General features: G+C 41.3%; 1 protein-coding gene across 3 annotated transcripts; it reads left to right on the top strand.

Moving 5' to 3' along the window:
• Nucleotides 1-272: 272 nt before the first annotated feature.
• On the top strand, nt 273-15,315 carry DDX24 (DEAD-box helicase 24). Of its 3 annotated transcripts, XM_035328285.1 has the most exons (10): nt 442-538; nt 734-738; nt 846-1,589; nt 4,557-4,934; nt 6,395-6,548; nt 6,931-7,446; nt 9,613-9,688; nt 10,280-10,468; nt 12,292-12,421; nt 14,144-15,315. In XM_035328285.1, exons 3-10 carry the CDS (start codon nt 863-865, stop codon nt 14,377-14,379), a joined length of 2,406 nt encoding a protein of 801 aa, XP_035184176.1. In that variant the 5' UTR covers nt 442-538; nt 734-738; nt 846-862; the 3' UTR covers nt 14,380-15,315. The 3 variants fall into 3 exon arrangements, with proteins under 3 accessions (XP_035184174.1, XP_035184175.1, XP_035184176.1); XM_035328283.1 differs by lacking the exons at nt 442-538; nt 734-738 and adding an exon at nt 273-392; XM_035328284.1 differs by lacking the exons at nt 442-538; nt 734-738 and adding an exon at nt 356-416.
• The last annotated feature ends 1,072 nt before the right edge of the window (nt 15,316-16,387 follow it).

Below are 16,387 nucleotides of genomic sequence, written 5' to 3'. Positions count from 1 at the left end.
TTAACGCATTATTTCATGAATGAGACGTATTGGGCACATAATGATGTGCTGAAATAATCTACGGAGATGATGACTATGTTTTGAAGGAAACGTTTCAGTGGCAGGAAGGTAAACATATTTTCCTATCCCTCCTGGGTAAGAGCTCCATCGGCACGTCTCATCAAGCAGAAATTAAGCGAACAGCACCACAGCCGCTAACGCGCTGCGGAGCGACGACAACCCCTGACAGAAACGAGGTTGGGCTTCCCCCGCCCCAGGCCCGGCCGCCCCAGCGCGCATGTGCACATCTCCCCCCCTCCCCCCCGGCAAGGCGCAGAGGGCGCCGTGCAGTGACGTCACGGGGTAATGGCGGCGCCCGCGGGGAGAGCACGCGGCGGGTTCCGGCAGTGACGGTAGCGGCTGTAACGGCTCTGACGGTAACGGCGGCCGGGACGGGCCTGCGGGCGCCCGTCGTGGGCAGGGCCCGGGCCCTGAGGAAGCGCCTGGCCGCGCGGCGGGGCCGCGTCTGCCCCGTGTGCCTACTGCCGGGACGGTTCCCTGCCCAGGAGCCGCGGTTTCAAAGGGTGCGGGGCGGCCGGTGCCGGTGGCTCGGCAGGTAGCGGCACTGCGCTGCTTGGGCCTCCAAATGCCCCGTGGAAACGGGAGTGCGGCGCTGGTGCCAGCAGTGCCAGCGCTAAGCAGGCCTGGCCTTCTGTACCGATGCTGGAGGCCGCTCATTCTAATACAGTATTTTTAAAAGTAAAATAATTACGCCTCGCATTCACTTTTTTTTTTTTTTTAACATCGTCAATGTAATCTTCATTCTTCAGACATGACGCCCTAATTATTTTTTTTTCTCTCCCCAGTTTCTTTTTAGGTAAAAATGAAGGCCAAAAAAGGAAGGAGGTTTACATCTTCCGTTAAACTGAAAAGAAAGGGTATTGAAGTGATAGGAAAATGGAAAACTGTGGAAATCGACCCCAATCTCTTTGCTGATGAGCAGTTTCGAGATATAGTATGCCTGGAGGAACTTACAGATTACAAGCTAGTAAATTCTAACAAAGTGGGAAAAGTAAATGGGCAGAAGAGGAAGGCTAAGAGTCTTTCAGAAGGAAGTAAGGAGGAGGAAGAACCTCTTGTCCCTCCCAAAAAGAAAAAGAAAAGCAAAGATTTGAAAACCAGAGCAGATACAAGTGATGATACTAACACAACAGAAATTGATGTGTCAGTTGATGAAGAGATAAGATGTGAAGAAATAACTGAAGGCTCAAATTGTGAGGGCAGTGGGCATACCGTTGAGAGCGCTTTGAGCACAAAAAGTGCTGTGAAGAAAAAGAAAAAGAAGGTAGATAAAAAAAAGACCTCTCAAGATCAGGAAGCTCTTCCAACAGTAACCACTTCTAAAAAACTCAAAAATTGGTCAACGGAAGTTTTATCTGCCTCAACTGATCACAAAGCTGATGTGTCTGCATGGAAAGACCTGTTTGTACCTAAACCAGTGTTGAACGCCTTGAGTTACCTGGGGTTTAGTGCTCCAACACCTATTCAAGCACTAGCCTTGCCTTCTGCAATCCGGGATAACATGGATATTCTTGGTGCTGCAGAAACGGGTATGAGCCTGTTAAACTGATAGTACGTGCAGTCAGCTTTCCATCTCCACTCTTCAAATGCTACTTGTTATAATTTTTGTATGTAGGGTAAGGGCATGTGGATCCTGCGTATCCAGTATATTAGTAATGGTTCCTGGTAAAGGTGGAATATTTTGACAGTTACTAAATTTTAATGCTCTACAAAGTAAAATGTGCATAAGTTTTAAGTCTCAATGAGGTTTTGTCTTTTGACAGAATTGCCGTTTTCTGGTCCATCTCAAATTCTCTTATTTTAAGAACTCTGATACGTTACAGCAGAATTAAGGGAAGAAACAGGGTCATACTTCAACTGCCTACCTCTAATGGATGTCCCTGTGTCAAGGCAAGAGAGCCAAGCCTCCTCTGGATGTGATTTGGTACTGGCTTGGAGAAGCCAATAGGAAAGATCAGGTGGAGAGTGTTAAGCACTGTGAGTATGGCCCAGCGTATCAGAGCATTATTGGAGCAAAACAGGCCCAGACAGTGCCCTGAATCTGGACTTGGGCTGTAAGTTGTTACCAGCTGCGGCTATTCTCAGTGCTTGTGCTCGAAGTATTATATAGTACTGCTGAAGCTAATGGAACAATCTCTTGTCCAGATTGTGACCAGCGAATGCCGTTTATCTTTGAGCATTGCTAGCCATAGTGAAATCTGTTATAGCTTCTATTTTACCTAAACAATACTATGAAGTCTCCGAGCATTACTTTCCCTCTAACTTTTTTGCTGATAACACCTTTGAAGTTTTGTCTTCGCTGGCGCTACAACATGTTTTTCCCATAAAAGCTAAAAATAGGAAGCACAATTGCAAGCTGTGTTGGTTTAAAGGATTCTTTTTCATTCTTCTCATCTGTTCCAGTTGCCTTATCTCACTACTTGTCTTGTAAAGCCATTTACTGCTCTTGAGCATGAAGGTATAGTAACTAATTTAATAAGATATGCAGTCATTTGCATTTTTATTTTAATTAGAAGCCAGGCTGGTGTTATTAGGCTTTAATAAGATTAGAAAGGCCTCAGGGAGTGTTTTTGAAAATGGAACTGAAAAATTAATTGCTGTATTTGTGCTGCAGAAAGGTGCCATTTTGGCAGTGCTGGAAAACAAATCCCTCCCTAGCTGCAGAATGGAAAGTACAGTTGGTAACAGGTTGTGCTCTTGCTGTCTTAATTTTGCATAACCCTGAGCTAATAGGACTGATTTGCTCATTTGTTTTGCTCTTTTATGAGAGAATGCCTGGTTCCCTCCAGAGAACCCAGTGGGTCTCAGTGTTCCTGCAGAAGCTTGAGAGGAGATGTGAGCAATTAAGTTATTTGAGTTAAGAAATTCTTAATTGAGTTAAGAAAGTGTTGCAGGTGGGAGAATCTGAAACTCCCATTCTGTTTTCCACATCATGCATCTTCCCTCAGCGTTGGGCCTGAGGGAGGGCGCTGGCAGATGAAAGAACTATTCTTCCTCACCTTTCGGTAGCACCGTAGGAGAGAATAGCAAGATTTTGATATGGTGGTAGATTCATGTGGGGATCAGACACAGGACATTTCAAGGCTTTTTGCAGTGAAGCTAACTAGTTCTGTTCATAACCATGTAATCGTGGTGAAGAACTAGTGAGGTTTTGAGCTGAGAAATCTCTGCAAAAATCTTACGATGTAAAATTGTTTAAAAGGGCATTCATTAGCTTAAGCTGTAGGATCTAGGGGCACCGAGATGCACTGTTCTGGTGTTGCAGATCAGGCTATATGTTATGTGATCTGTGTGTTGTAAAGATAACATGGCCTGTGAGGTGATTATTCAATATTTGAATGAATGTGGTGTCTGCAGATTATTTCTGAGTTTTACTGCCATAATCTGGCTGGGTGCAGTGCTGACATTTGCACCAGGCAGATCGCGTTGTATTTGATTCAAGATCAGCATGATGTCAGGCTAATGGTACTAATACTAAGACTCTCCTCTAAGTAGACAAAATATTGTGCTGCTGACTTTGGCAGACCACCATGGGCTTGTAATACAGACAAATACTGCTCAAAGAATTGAGATGAGATTTCCAGAGGACTATTTCCCAGCAGTGGCCTGCTGCAGGAGTGGTGTAATAGTGTATGGTGCCCTGTGTGTGTGTGTTTTTTTTGTTTGTTTGTTTGTTTTTGTTTTTGTTTTTGTTTTTTTGTTTGTTTGTTTGTTTGTTTGTTTTTATAACTAATGAACTGACATTTATGAGAACCTTAGCTGAGGTTGCTGTGCTATCAGGATTCTCCTAACATCTCTGTTAGTGGCAGATAGTTTGGAAGGGAGTATGTGTCAGGGATGTGACTCACAGTTTGGTGCAGTGAACCCCAGAAATTATAGCTAGGGGAGCACTTCTTTTTCTTTGACAATTCCCTTCTCTGTTGAATGCCTTATCTGTTTAAATCAGATATATGTGTTTTGACTATAAAAAACTGAGTTTGTGATGGATCAGGAAATTAGAGGTTGGAGTATGTCAAAATACAATTTTTCAAAAAGTGGTAAACTACTACGAATTGAAGATGGAAGTGAATCTTCCAAGTACTTTCCAGTTTGTCCTTGGCCTCATTTGTTATTCCTTTATTTGGAGAACATTGATCAGAACTGTCAATTAGGGCATGGTATTCTCCTTACGGGCATACAGTTCTTTAAAAAGATCTTGGCTGCAACTGCAGCTTTTTAAAACTACTTTCAGAACAAATGAATCTGCCTGACCTGCTAGAAAAAAAAATACCTATTCCCCAGGAAATATGGTATTGGTGACCTCAAGAAGATGTATGAAGGGAACAGGAGACGAGATGCTATTGTTGCAAGTTTCTGGTCTTCTAAAAATCAACAGTTTTTGTGGGATACAACTGTGTATTTAAGAACAGTGTGTGATTGGCTGCTGCTTTTCTCATCTTTTCAAATAACTTGCATGTCTTTTCAGTCTGTATTAACTCTGTTTGTTTGTTTCTTAGGAAGTGGCAAAACGCTTGCATTTGCAATTCCTATGATTCACTCTGTGCTGGAATGGCAAAAATCAAACAGCTCAATGAGCAGAAATGACAGCGTTTCTAAAGAATCCCATCAGCATCATGATGAAACAAGATGGGAAAATGAGAATGAAGCAGAAAAACTAACCCATCAGCAGATTGAAGATAGCGGAGATGAAGATGGTGCATCATTTGCAACAGGCTGTGTGAAGGTGCTGGAAAATGCTGAATTTGATTCTAGTGACAAGGGACATGCTGTTGGCCTCCATAAAGTGCGACCTCTTCTAGGACTGGTCCTTACTCCCACAAGAGAATTAGCTGTGCAAGTGAAACACCACATCGATGCAGTCACAAAGTTTACAGGTATGTAGACCCCCAGGTCCGTGTCCCAGATAACACTGGGTATGGGGCTTGGCAGAGGTGTTGAGCCAGAATGTGTGCCACAGTTTTCACAACATAAAATTGGGTGGTTTTTGAAGGGTTAGGACTCTTTGGGAAGAGCATCAAAATTCTTCTCATCTCTTTAGGTGCAGGTGGAAGTAAATAATGTGGGATACTTTGCTTTAAAATGTTTATTTGTACAAATAGCTATTGACCTGGGCTTTAGAAACACAGAATCAATACTAGATACAAAGCCACAGTTTGTATATATATGTGTATATATTTAAACAAACAAATTTTAAGGGTAGAAGGCTTTGCTACATTGTTTGACTTACCTGCAACAGCAGTCAAGCACGGTGACGTATTGCTGGGTAGTATGTTGCTGAAAGGAATTTCATCCTGCTCCTTTCTCACCCAAACAGGGGTCAGCACATCTGTTAAGGGAGTGAGCGAGGATGTGAAACTACTAAAGAGTATGGGGAGAATAGGGAAGTAACTCCCCCCTTCTCAAACTGCAGCAATTGTTTATTTACAACATAAACCGTAGGGTATGAAGTGCAGTGAACCGTTTAAGAGCATCTTCCTTTGGTGTCTACATACCCTGCTGTGCTCATCAGTCTGCAGCTGATTACAAGGCTAATTTTAACTCCTAGCCTAAAATAATCAATTCATGTCAGTACAGTCCTGACAGGAGTGGTGCTATTTGTATATACAAATCTGCTGCCCAAGTGATGTGCAGTTGCTGTAGCAGGAGAAAATATGTTTTGATGTCGGCTAGCTTTGTCTTAACACAAAACTGTGCACAGTATTTGCACAGTAGCATTGAGTTCCTCACGTGTGCTGGTGTATCTTCTGAAGTAGGGTGAACTAAGCCATGTGTGGGTCTGTGCTTCCAGAGCCAAATTTCTAGTACCTGAGCGAATTGCTTAAAACTAGCTTAGGGTTTCTGTGCCACTCTGCAGTCTAGAGAATCATAAATTAGGCACTAACATCCTTGTTAAAATTGTTCTATAGCAAATGAGCAAGACAGGCCTTTCTTATTCTTAGAGGGACCTGCTGGTTATTCCTAACAGGAACTTGCTTGCTCGTACAGATATAATTGACAAAACAGGAGTTTCTGCAGTACAGGTAATACAAAAAGCTGATGGCTGTGAAGGACATACATGATTATTGCCGCTTTTGGAAGACAGGTACACTAAAAGGATATTATATGCACTAGGAGAAGGACTGCTTTATTTTTGACATCTTCCTTTAACAAGAATTTCTCTGCAAAGTTGACAGCATTGTGTTAATGTTGACAGTGTTGTATAAAAGCCCACAAATCTGGCTGAGAAGCTTGATGCTAGTTGTGGTATAGACTCTTTTAACTCACTTCTCTGAGTGGATGTATGTAAAGATACTCACTGATAAATTCAACAAAGGCTATAATTTATATCTTCTAGGTATTAAGACTGCAATTCTAGTTGGAGGCATGGCGGCACAGAAGCAAGAACGTGTACTGAATCGAAAGCCAGAAATTGTAATTGCAACCCCAGGCCGTCTGTGGGAACTAGTGAAAGCAAAGCACCCACATCTCTCCAATCTTCGGCAGCTCAGGTAAAGGTGCTTTTAGACTAACCGCTGAATGCTGTAATGGGTGTCACTGCATATAGTGATTGCATTTACTAACTGATTAAGGAATTTAAGCTATGTAAGATAAACTTAGTTTATTGCCAGAGTGTTTTATTGAAGGGCATAGTGGTTGTGTGGAAAGAGGGAAATGTTAAAATCAGTAACAAAAAACTTATTTTTCTTTTAGAAACCCATTTTTTCAGAAAGAAATGTGGAAGGCTATTGTAGCTACCCTGGCATATCTATTGTTCTTTTGAGTTTCGCATACAGATCTTTTCTTATGTGTTTATCAGGAAAGATTCTTTTGAAGTATATCAGATTTGTATTTATCTACACAACTCTATACCGTAAGTATTCTATTTGACAGGTGCCTCGTGATTGATGAAGCAGACCGAATGGTTGAAAGAGGTCATTTCTTAGAGCTGTCTCAGTTGCTGGAACTCTTGAATGATTCACAGTATAACCCTAAACGACAGACTTTTGTTTTTTCTGCCACCCTGACATTAGTCCACCAGACTCCCACAAGAGTTTTACAGAAAAAGAATGCTAAGAAAATGGACAAGAAGACCAAACTAGAAATGTTAATGGAAAAAGTAGGAATAAAGGGCAAACCAAAAGTGATAGACTTAACAAGGAAAGAGGCTACTGTTGAAACTCTGACAGAGACCAGAATCCACTGTGATACAAACGAGAAGGACTATTATCTCTATTACTTTCTTCTCCAGTATCCAGGGAGAACCATGGTCTTTGCAAACAGCATAGACTGTATAAAGCGCCTCAGTTCTCTCCTCTCGATCTTAAGTTGCGATCCTCTTCCTTTGCATGCCAACATGCACCAGAAGCAAAGGTTAAAAAACCTGGAAAGGTTTGCTGAGCGAGAGAGGTAAGTTGATTGTTCTGCTTTCTCATAGAGGAAAAAAATAAATCAAGTAAAGGATGGGGGTGGGAGGGGGAGAGAGGAAACAGCCCTGTTAGAAGAGGAGAAGGTTTGGAGAGTTGGCTGGGGATGCAGGTCCCTGGTTCCTGAGCCAAAGTTACTGACAATGAAGGATGGGGTCCATAGGGTGGTTGAGGCATTCAGCTGGAGTGAGTTTAGTGAAGGGTCACCAGGATGGCTGAAAAGCACTTCCTCCATGAAGGGAGGCTGGGGACACTGGGTTTGTCTCACCTAGGAAAGAGGAGGTTTAGCCTGGACCTAATGGCAGCCATCCAGTGTCTTCAGGTAATCAAGGAGACAGCTAGGCTTTTCACAGTGGTGCATGGTGGGAGGATGAGAGACCACAGGCACAAATTGAAATGAGAGAGCTTTAGACTGGGTGCAAGAAAGAGCTCTCTCTGTAAGAACAGACAGGCATTGGAGGAGACTGTTCATTCTAAGGAGCTTTAAGGGCTTGATTAGATAAAGACCTGAACAACCTGGTCCTATAGCCATGTAGCTCACCCAACTTTAACACAAGATTGGGCTGGAGACCTCCTGAGGTCCCTTGGAGTCTGAATTACTCAGGGATCCAGCAGGTCCTTATTGCTGAAGGAGTTGTGATTTACCCTGTTCTCATCTGTATGCTTTTATAACCATCCTGCACATTCACTCTGACCCTCTACCTTAGCTTTACAGCTTCTGTAAGTTTTTTCCTCTCACCAAGCTATCAAGAACTAAATAATTTTTTGCAGGGCTAGGTTTTTGTGGGTTTTCTTGGGTGAATTAGCTTCCAGAGGGTCAAAGTATCATAGAGCAATGTGAGAGAAGGGGCAGTTGTGCCTTTCAGCAGCAATGGGCAGGCAGATTTACCCAGCCATGCCTATTGTGTCATTTTAAAAATGATTGTTTCATTCTGGTTTTGGAATGGCCTTTGGGAGGCAGGTGTGTGTTCTCAACACTTCAGTAAACAAGAAACCTCACAGTGCAAAGTACTACATGCTGTCTGATTGTGCTGGAATGTGTACCAAATTAATAGGCTTGGGCAGTGGAAACAGATTGTATTGTCATGATAGATCTGCAGCATGCATTGGCAAAATGTAGGATCAATAGCCTTGGCATAGGCCAGGCCAAGCACTTTTAAAGTCTGCAGATTTTCAAGGCAAGAAGCAATCTACGAGGCCATCTATTAACAGCCTCCTGCAGAATGCACGCCATGGAATTTTCTGTTTATTTCTGCTTTGAACCTTGTAGCCATAGGGTATGCAGTCAGATGCCATAAAATCTTAACAAATTCATGCTACCTACAAATAACTCTCTTCAGCTGCTGGGAGGTTGTTTTTTTTTTTTTTTTTTTTTTTAAGAACAAATTGCTCCATACCCTAGGCAGATTTCTGTCTCTCTAACAGTCTTTTATATGAAAGAATAACTTTTCTAAGTAGTACTTCATTTCTAGGGGTGAGGGGAAATACTAATTATCAGAACAGAATAACCACCTTATATTTCTAGTTTTTAATTTATATAAAGAAATTATTTGAGTATGACTTGGTAGAAGACACTTCAGCCACCAAAAGTGTTAATTAAATCTATAATGTTAATAATAATGTGATTTTCTTGACTGGTGGAATGTGTAATAGCCTTTCTCTCCTGCCAAAAGATGAACTGTGTCGTTAATGCTATTGTTGTACCAAAGTAATGATATTTTTAAACCCAGCCTGGGCAGAGTGCTGAGAAATGTACTGAGGGAGACCTTTTAGCCCCCTGCCAAGGGGTTGGATTTGGTTATTGAATAGTGATTTATGCTATTTCCTGTGAATTCCTGAGAATAAAAGCTTAGGAAAACAGGATACAGCAAGGTAGGGAATTTCATCATTAGAAACAGAGTTAACCTGCTGAAGGTAACATTTATGTTATTTCTTTTATTGTAAGAGTTTCTGTTTCAAGACTGCCTGTGAGATAATATTGGGTATCATTTTCTGTAAGGGCAAACAAATAGCGTATTTCTAGCAGGTGATATAGTACAAATTTATTCCTTAAATTGCTGTGGTAGAATTCAGGGTTATGTATTTTACATTCCTTGGCAGATGGTTTACTCTTCAATTTTATGTTCATTAAATATTATCACTTTCTCAGCTGTGTCCTCCTGACAACAGATGTTGCAGCTCGTGGTCTTGATATTCCCAACGTGCAGCATGTCATCCACTACCAGGTTAAATATCTTTGATGCTTTTGCTTTTACTATTTCGGTTTGAATTAAGTTTCTTCTACTAGCAACCTAAAGACTATAAAGCTCTGATTCTCAGTCCTGTGTTAAGAGTATAGGGGTTTAATCATCTTTGATTAAACTGTCCTGTAGTGCTTTGTACAGCTGATACAATGATTGTCATTGTAAGTGTGTGATTATGTACAAGAAATGACATAACAGATACGATTCTCTTTGCTTTTTGCTTAACTTTGAAACCCAAACGTGTCACATGACTCGCCCTTGTAATTCTTCTTTGAGGACACATACATGAATACAATTTTTTCCTGCTTTCTAAATGAAATGTCAGAGGGTCACAAGTTAGGAGAAGACTTCCTGGCATAATCTGTTAAAAAATACTAGGCCAGGGAACAAAAAGTGTCCCAAGGCAACATCTTTCACCCTTACCTTCAGCTGTGTTACATGCAATGTGCCATGTGCATATAAAAAGCAATTTATCATAAGGCCTGGTACTACGTGGTAATCTCTTGGCCAAAGAATGACAAGTTGCTGCTAAGCTTCCGTGGCCAGCTTCATCATTTGTCTGACTTTTTGCAGGTCCCTCGAACTTCTGAGTTGTACATACACAGAAGCGGCAGAACAGCCCGAGCTGCCAATGAAGGCCTTAGCTTATTGTTGATTGGCCCTGATGACTTGATCAATTTTAGGAAGATATATAAAACCTTGGAGAAGAGTGAAGAGCTGCCATTTTTCCCAGTTGAAACCAAGTATATGACTTCTATCAAGGTAAAGAAACATGAATCTCTTTGCAGCCTGAGTTGTTGCTTGCTTGCTTACATTACTACATTGCCCATCGCATTATTTCCAGGTTTTAGATGACATTTACTCTTCAGGACCTGGATTTGAAAAATCACACTTTATCTTTTTAAACCAGTATTTGTGGTTTCTCCTCAGTAACTGGCCCAAGAAAAGTATGCAGACATAAACACTACTTACATTTTTCTTGCCTGTCATTGCATAGAGCTTCTCATGACTAGATTCCCAAAACTGGTACAGGGAGGTGTGTATGCTTGGTGGCTGGGAAGCTGGGATGTTAAGTTGTTTAAAGTCTCTGTTAGGAATGGACTAGAACAGGATCTTCAGTGGTCTTTGGCTGCCACTGATCCCAGTCAGAACCAGGTGTGCTCCCTCTTTTAGCTGAGAATTCAGACACTCAGTAACTCCCAAGATGTACAGTGGTTAGGATTTACAAAACAATACATTTCAGAAAGAAATGCTTCTGCTTTCTGAAAAAATAACTTGTTTTGAGAGTGCTCCTGCAGAGGTCCCTTTGGCATTTCTTCATGAGCAGCTCTTGGCAGTTATCATGTTCTGTCAATTAATGGCCAGGTAAATATTGTTCCCGCACTTAAATTTTTCTGCTACCATCTCACTCTCTTCTCTCCGTAATAGTGCTTCTTTCCCCAGGTAAGGTGTCTTTCTAATTGTAATTACAGAATTCTAGCCTCCTAGGCCCTTCACATGGTCAGATGTCATTTACACTTTGTCCCGGGCTTAATCACAAAGCCCTTGTAGTTGGGACTCGTAGTGCTGCTAGTTCTTTGTCAGTCCCTTTTGCACTCTATTCCCTGGTTCTGCCTGACTTTATTCAAGTTGTAAAAAATCAGAAGGAATTTCACACTTGAATACAATTGGCAAACCATGGTAGAGAAGAGACCAAAAAAGGACTCAAATTTTACAAAGATGGAAAAGCTATTTAGAATTTCTTGTAATGATCTAAGGAGATGTGACTGACTTGTTTTATTAGTCAATTACAAGTTTAATTTATTATTTTTTCTGTTTTAATTATCTTGGCAGTTTTGGGTGGTGCTGTAACTGTGCAGTACCCAGCTATTCATTTGGGCTCGTAAGGGAGTCCTGCACACAGTTTTTGTGCAACCGCAGGCACATTCCACACAGCAGAAGTTGTTGCTAGCTTGATTTATTGTTTACTGTCAGTGCAGATATTCTTTCTGTAACCAATTAGCTATTTAAGACAGCTTGGCCCAGCTGGAAGGCTGCAGGTCAGGTTAGGTTAGGTTTGCTGGACATCTTCATTCCACATATGAGCAGCTGGGAAGAAGGATGGACATTTTGTCCTGTGCCTAAACAAAGTCAGGTGCATTTTTGAAAATGTGTGTGTGGCCTGCGGGAACTTGGTTCTTCAGATTAGCATGAAGTTAGTGGCTGTCCCCTATTGCTGAAACTGGTAACTTTTAAGATCCAGCTATACTTCAGAAATGATTGGTGATCTGTCCCTGATGTCTCTGAAGTGTTTATAACAATTCCTTTAAAGAATGAGGTGCTAACGTTCAGTGATGTTTAGAAGTTGAGATATTTTAGGAGTCAAATCCAATCATGGATATCTGAAGAAGGAAAATGTTTTGATAAATGACGTGTCTGTATTACATAGGCTGTCTGCTGGGACAGCAGTAGAGAACAAATGCATCTGTCTCTCTGCAAGGCTGATACCTTGGTTGCATTGTAATGCATGTATTCAAACACTGATTCTGCTGGAGTGCCCCACATTTAAACCTGATTGAAATGTCTGAAATGCACTTTTGTTGCAGGAGCGGATGAATTTGGCACGGCAGATTGAGAAGGCAGAATTTTTCAACAGTCGAGCAAAGCAACATGATTCTTGGCTCCAGCAAGCTGCGGAGGCTCTTGAAGTTGATCTCGATGATGACCTCTTTATGGGCAAGTAGTAATGCTTATTATGGCTATGCTCAGTTGGCCCTATAGCACTGGACCAAAAGGAGTGCCACCATGGCAGAGGAACTCTTCAATCTTGCAGGGCCAAAGAGGAAGTTAACCAGCGTTAATACATGGCATTGCTAGTGTTTTCAGGATGGTTGTGTAGTAGTGCTGCAGTGAGGGAGTGAGTTGTGACAGTTGTGGCAAGACACAGACAAGTCCATGCAATATAGGATAGTTTAACTTGTGGAACCTTTTAAAGGTATTCTAACAGTCCAGTATGTCCTGTGGGAGTCTCTTCCCCTCTGTGCCAAAGAAAAAGCTATTTATTTACTCCTGCTTATTTCTCCCATCCCCCTGTAGTCAAGCAGCAGGACAGGAGCCAGGCAGTGCTGAGGAGGAACACCCAGGAAATGCTGGCAAATACCAAAAATTACATGAGCCTTATGTGGGTTGAATTGTGTGGGCTAAGTGTCGAATAGTGATATGCAAGTTGTTGAGGTTTCAGGTGGTGTGTTAAAACTATAATATTTTCTTGTACTTTAAGATTAAATATTCTGCAGGCTGTGCCTGAGGGAATGTGTAGGGCTCTGCAGCTCCAGGTGCCTATTAGTTGAATGCCACTTTGCACAGCTTAGATGGACTGTTAAATGCCACACTGTGTTCCAGTTTTAGGAGCTGAAGGTATAATTTCCTACCAGTCCAGAAGGCGTACTGAATGGAGTTGCTGCCTGGGTCACTTCAGCTTAAGCTGCCTCTATCCTGGTAGCTGCTTAATATACAGATGCCTGAATGTTCAGATATATTTTTCCCCTTTCTTTTGTCCATAGGCTAGCTTGTTTTCTCCTACTTCCAAAGCAAAGACTAATCAGATCTCTCCAAACAGTTCAGCAGTGCTCTCAGATAATTAGCACCCTGTCTGTTTTGACATAATCTGAGTATTCTGTGCTTTGAGATAAGTTTCAAAACAGTACAACTAATGCAAGTTAGTTGTGGCTCCAGTGAAGCGCTTTGTAATTGCCACCCAGAATCTTGCCAGACTCATGCAGTTATTCAGTCTCAAATTCTTCCATAGCTTGTTGGAAACAAATGAAAGTCTTAGTCATACTTCCCATAAATAAAATGCTTCTTTGTTACAAAGGATGTAGTAATGTCCTTTCAATTTACATTACAGATAGCCTTGATTTCATTTATTCCCTCCAGATCAGGCTTCTGATCATGTTAACTATCTCAGGTCTCTTTTGTTCCCTTCCTTCTATGCTATTAAATCTGGCCATCTCATTGTGGTTTTTTTTATGTATAAGGAATAAAGGGCTTCCCGCTTAACAGGTGCTGAAATGAGGCTCGCATAAGGTAGCCACTTACAGAGAAGTTTCTGCCAGAGCTGGAAACCCTCAGTTAATATATTGTCTTCTGGATTCCTTTTCTTTTTGTTCCTGAGAGAATGCTCTGGGTTGAGAGTCAAGTGAATGATTTAACAGAATGGTACCTGGGATGGAGCTACTCTTTATTCTTTTGTTCTATTTATCCTTACTTGTTTGTCTTGCGGACAACCTCAAGTGATCTAGAAATGTCACAGATAACTGGAAAACTACCTTGGAGTTGAGCGGTTTTGTTGGAGAGAAATTTGTAGCAGTAGGGGCAGATGCTAAAGGCTGATGAAACAGGCCAGTGCAAGTTCTTCTGTTGTTGTAACATGCGGTATCTTTGATTTTTGTTCCCAAGGAAGAAAAGCTAGTGAGCAAGAAGAAAGCCAGAAGCAAAAGATGCTGAAGGGAATGAAGAAACAGCTGAAACATATGCTGTCCCAGCCACTGTTCAAAGTCTTTATGAAAACCAAGTACCCAACACAGTCTGGAAAACTACTCCTGCCTCAGACCTCAGCGGGCAATTCAGAATCTGCTCTGGGTACCGTGTCAAAACAACAAGCCAAGAAGAATAAATCAAAAAAAATTAGATAACTAAGCAAGATCTCTTGCTGTGATGGAATCAAGGACTAGACTTGTCAAAGCTGACAGTTCTTATGCAGGAGCTCAGCTAGAAATCACGTAGTATCAAGGGATGATTCCTGTGTCTTGGTTGCGCAGGCACACAGAATAATGTTAATCTAAAGGGCACTGTTCATATGTGATTAGTTAACTCTTGAATCCTGTCTTCAGTCTTATTTTCTGATGTCCTTTTTCTTACTGTCCATATTAATAGAATGTAATTAGTTTTGAGATAGTTCTGTTCATTGCTTTTTATAAGGCAGGTGGAAGTACTAGGTAAAACTTGCTGTGGACATACTCTAATGTAACTTGATTTGAATTTTAATGTTATTAAAGGGGAAGGTAGGCTTTATGCAGGAGACAATCTGAGCTGGTGGTAATGGCAGATTTGGCTTTTACTGCAGTCATTTCAGTGAGAAAGGCAGTAAATACAGGCATTGTTACCAGTAAGGCTAGAATTGTAGTTATGGGAATCTGTCCCACTTTCCTTTCCCCTCTTATACTATTTCTCAGTTCTGTTACCCGCTGTTTATAATTCCATTACTCCTTTGTTAATGTTTAAGAATGTTGGGAAAAAAAAAGTCAAGGTGGCAATAGTCTAGAACTGATCTTGAGAGGTATGCAATCCAGGCAGACTTTTCAGGAATGAGTGTTGCTACTCAGCACGTTATTAATTAGTATCTGGAGTTAAGTCTGTATTTGTAAACATGTTTGAATCATGACCTTTGTTCTATTGGAAAAGATGATGATGTGAAATGTCACTTATGAAGACTGTTTCCTGATTATCGTGCTTCTGAATCATTTTAGCCTGACCTGGGCAAATACTTTTTAAAAATGTTTTTGTTTTTAACTACGTCAGAAAAATTTATTTTGAATTCTTGTTAAACTATATTTGGTATAAAACCCAAAGTCTGTGTCTGCTTTCCATTCTGTGAAACTTCTAAATTTCTCATAGCTTTCCCTTTGCATTTAGCAGTTGAGGAGAGGAAATTCAGGGGAGAAGCATCCAGAAGGGAAGACACGGCAGTGACATCTATATTGGTGGGAGCCCAGAAAACCTTCACCTGCCATCTCTAGATTGAGCAAAGTGTTTGTCTTGTATTGATTAAGTGTGACTGCCCTGCTAGGAGGCGCCAACTGACTCAACTAGTCAATGTTTTTTATCTATGGAGTTAAAAAAATTACCTATGGAGTTAAGTGTCCTCACAAACCACTTGCTGGTTCTGGGAGAGTAGCGAGCTCTTTGCTCTTTATGAATAATTGACTCTTCTGCTCTCCATCTCTGGCAGTGGCTTTTCTCTCACATGCTGCCTTGCATTCCTGAAGCAGAGATGTGACAATACAATCATGAGTGTACAGAGCTTATCAATTTTGTATGAAGCTTTTCTTGCAATACACTGTTCATCTGATGTTCTTTGGGGTGGTTTTGGGTGGGGAGGGGAGAAGTTGTAAGGATCTTTATCCTTACCCATGTGAGAAGACAAAACATCTTTGCAGTCTCTGACATCTGAGAAACTACAAATTTAAATAAAGCTTCTTGCAAGGAGAGCTGAAAAATTGAAACCTAGCAAAGGCAAGCATGCCCTGTCACATTCCTTTTATTTTTTTTCTGTACCATTTTAATCATATCTTTAAGCTATGGAGAGAAAACTTTGATTGCTTTTTGCATCCCTGAAGGACTGAAGAGCAGGTGGACCTTTTATGTATCTTGTGATACATTATTGCTTGCGATTCATCAGACAAAATCAAGGCCCAGTCCTGACACTAGAGTTCTGCATCCCCTCCCTTGTCTAAAAATCTGCATGAGGTAGAACAGTTTGGCAATTTATAATTCCACATGATGACAGGAGGAACTAAACTGGAGGATAATGAGAGTATTAGTTCTTCTCTATCATTGCTGTGAAGTTTTTTCAGCTGCTCCTGTTTCCTTGTGCTTAACAACCTAGTTCACACACCCACCCCTCCGTCTGGCCCTCAGCCC

The sequence above is a fragment of the Oxyura jamaicensis genome, chromosome 5 (assembly GCF_011077185.1).
Source record: "Oxyura jamaicensis isolate SHBP4307 breed ruddy duck chromosome 5, BPBGC_Ojam_1.0, whole genome shotgun sequence".
In the NCBI taxonomy this organism is placed as follows: domain Eukaryota; kingdom Metazoa; phylum Chordata; class Aves; order Anseriformes; family Anatidae; genus Oxyura; species Oxyura jamaicensis.
The sequence above is the reverse complement of the archived record's forward strand: the minus strand, read 5'-3'. Positions and strand labels throughout refer to the sequence as shown.

Coding starts and splice junctions, on each gene's coding strand:
- DDX24 (XM_035328283.1), top strand. CDS start 863: ATGAAGGCCAAAAAAGGAAGGAGGTTTACATCTTCCGTTAAACTGAAA. Junction 4,935..6,394: donor TGCAGTCACAAAGTTTACAG/GTATGTAGACCC, acceptor TATATCTTCTAG/GTATTAAGACTGCAATTCTA. Junction 7,447..9,612: donor AGGTTTGCTGAGCGAGAGAG/GTAAGTTGATTG, acceptor TCACTTTCTCAG/CTGTGTCCTCCTGACAACAG.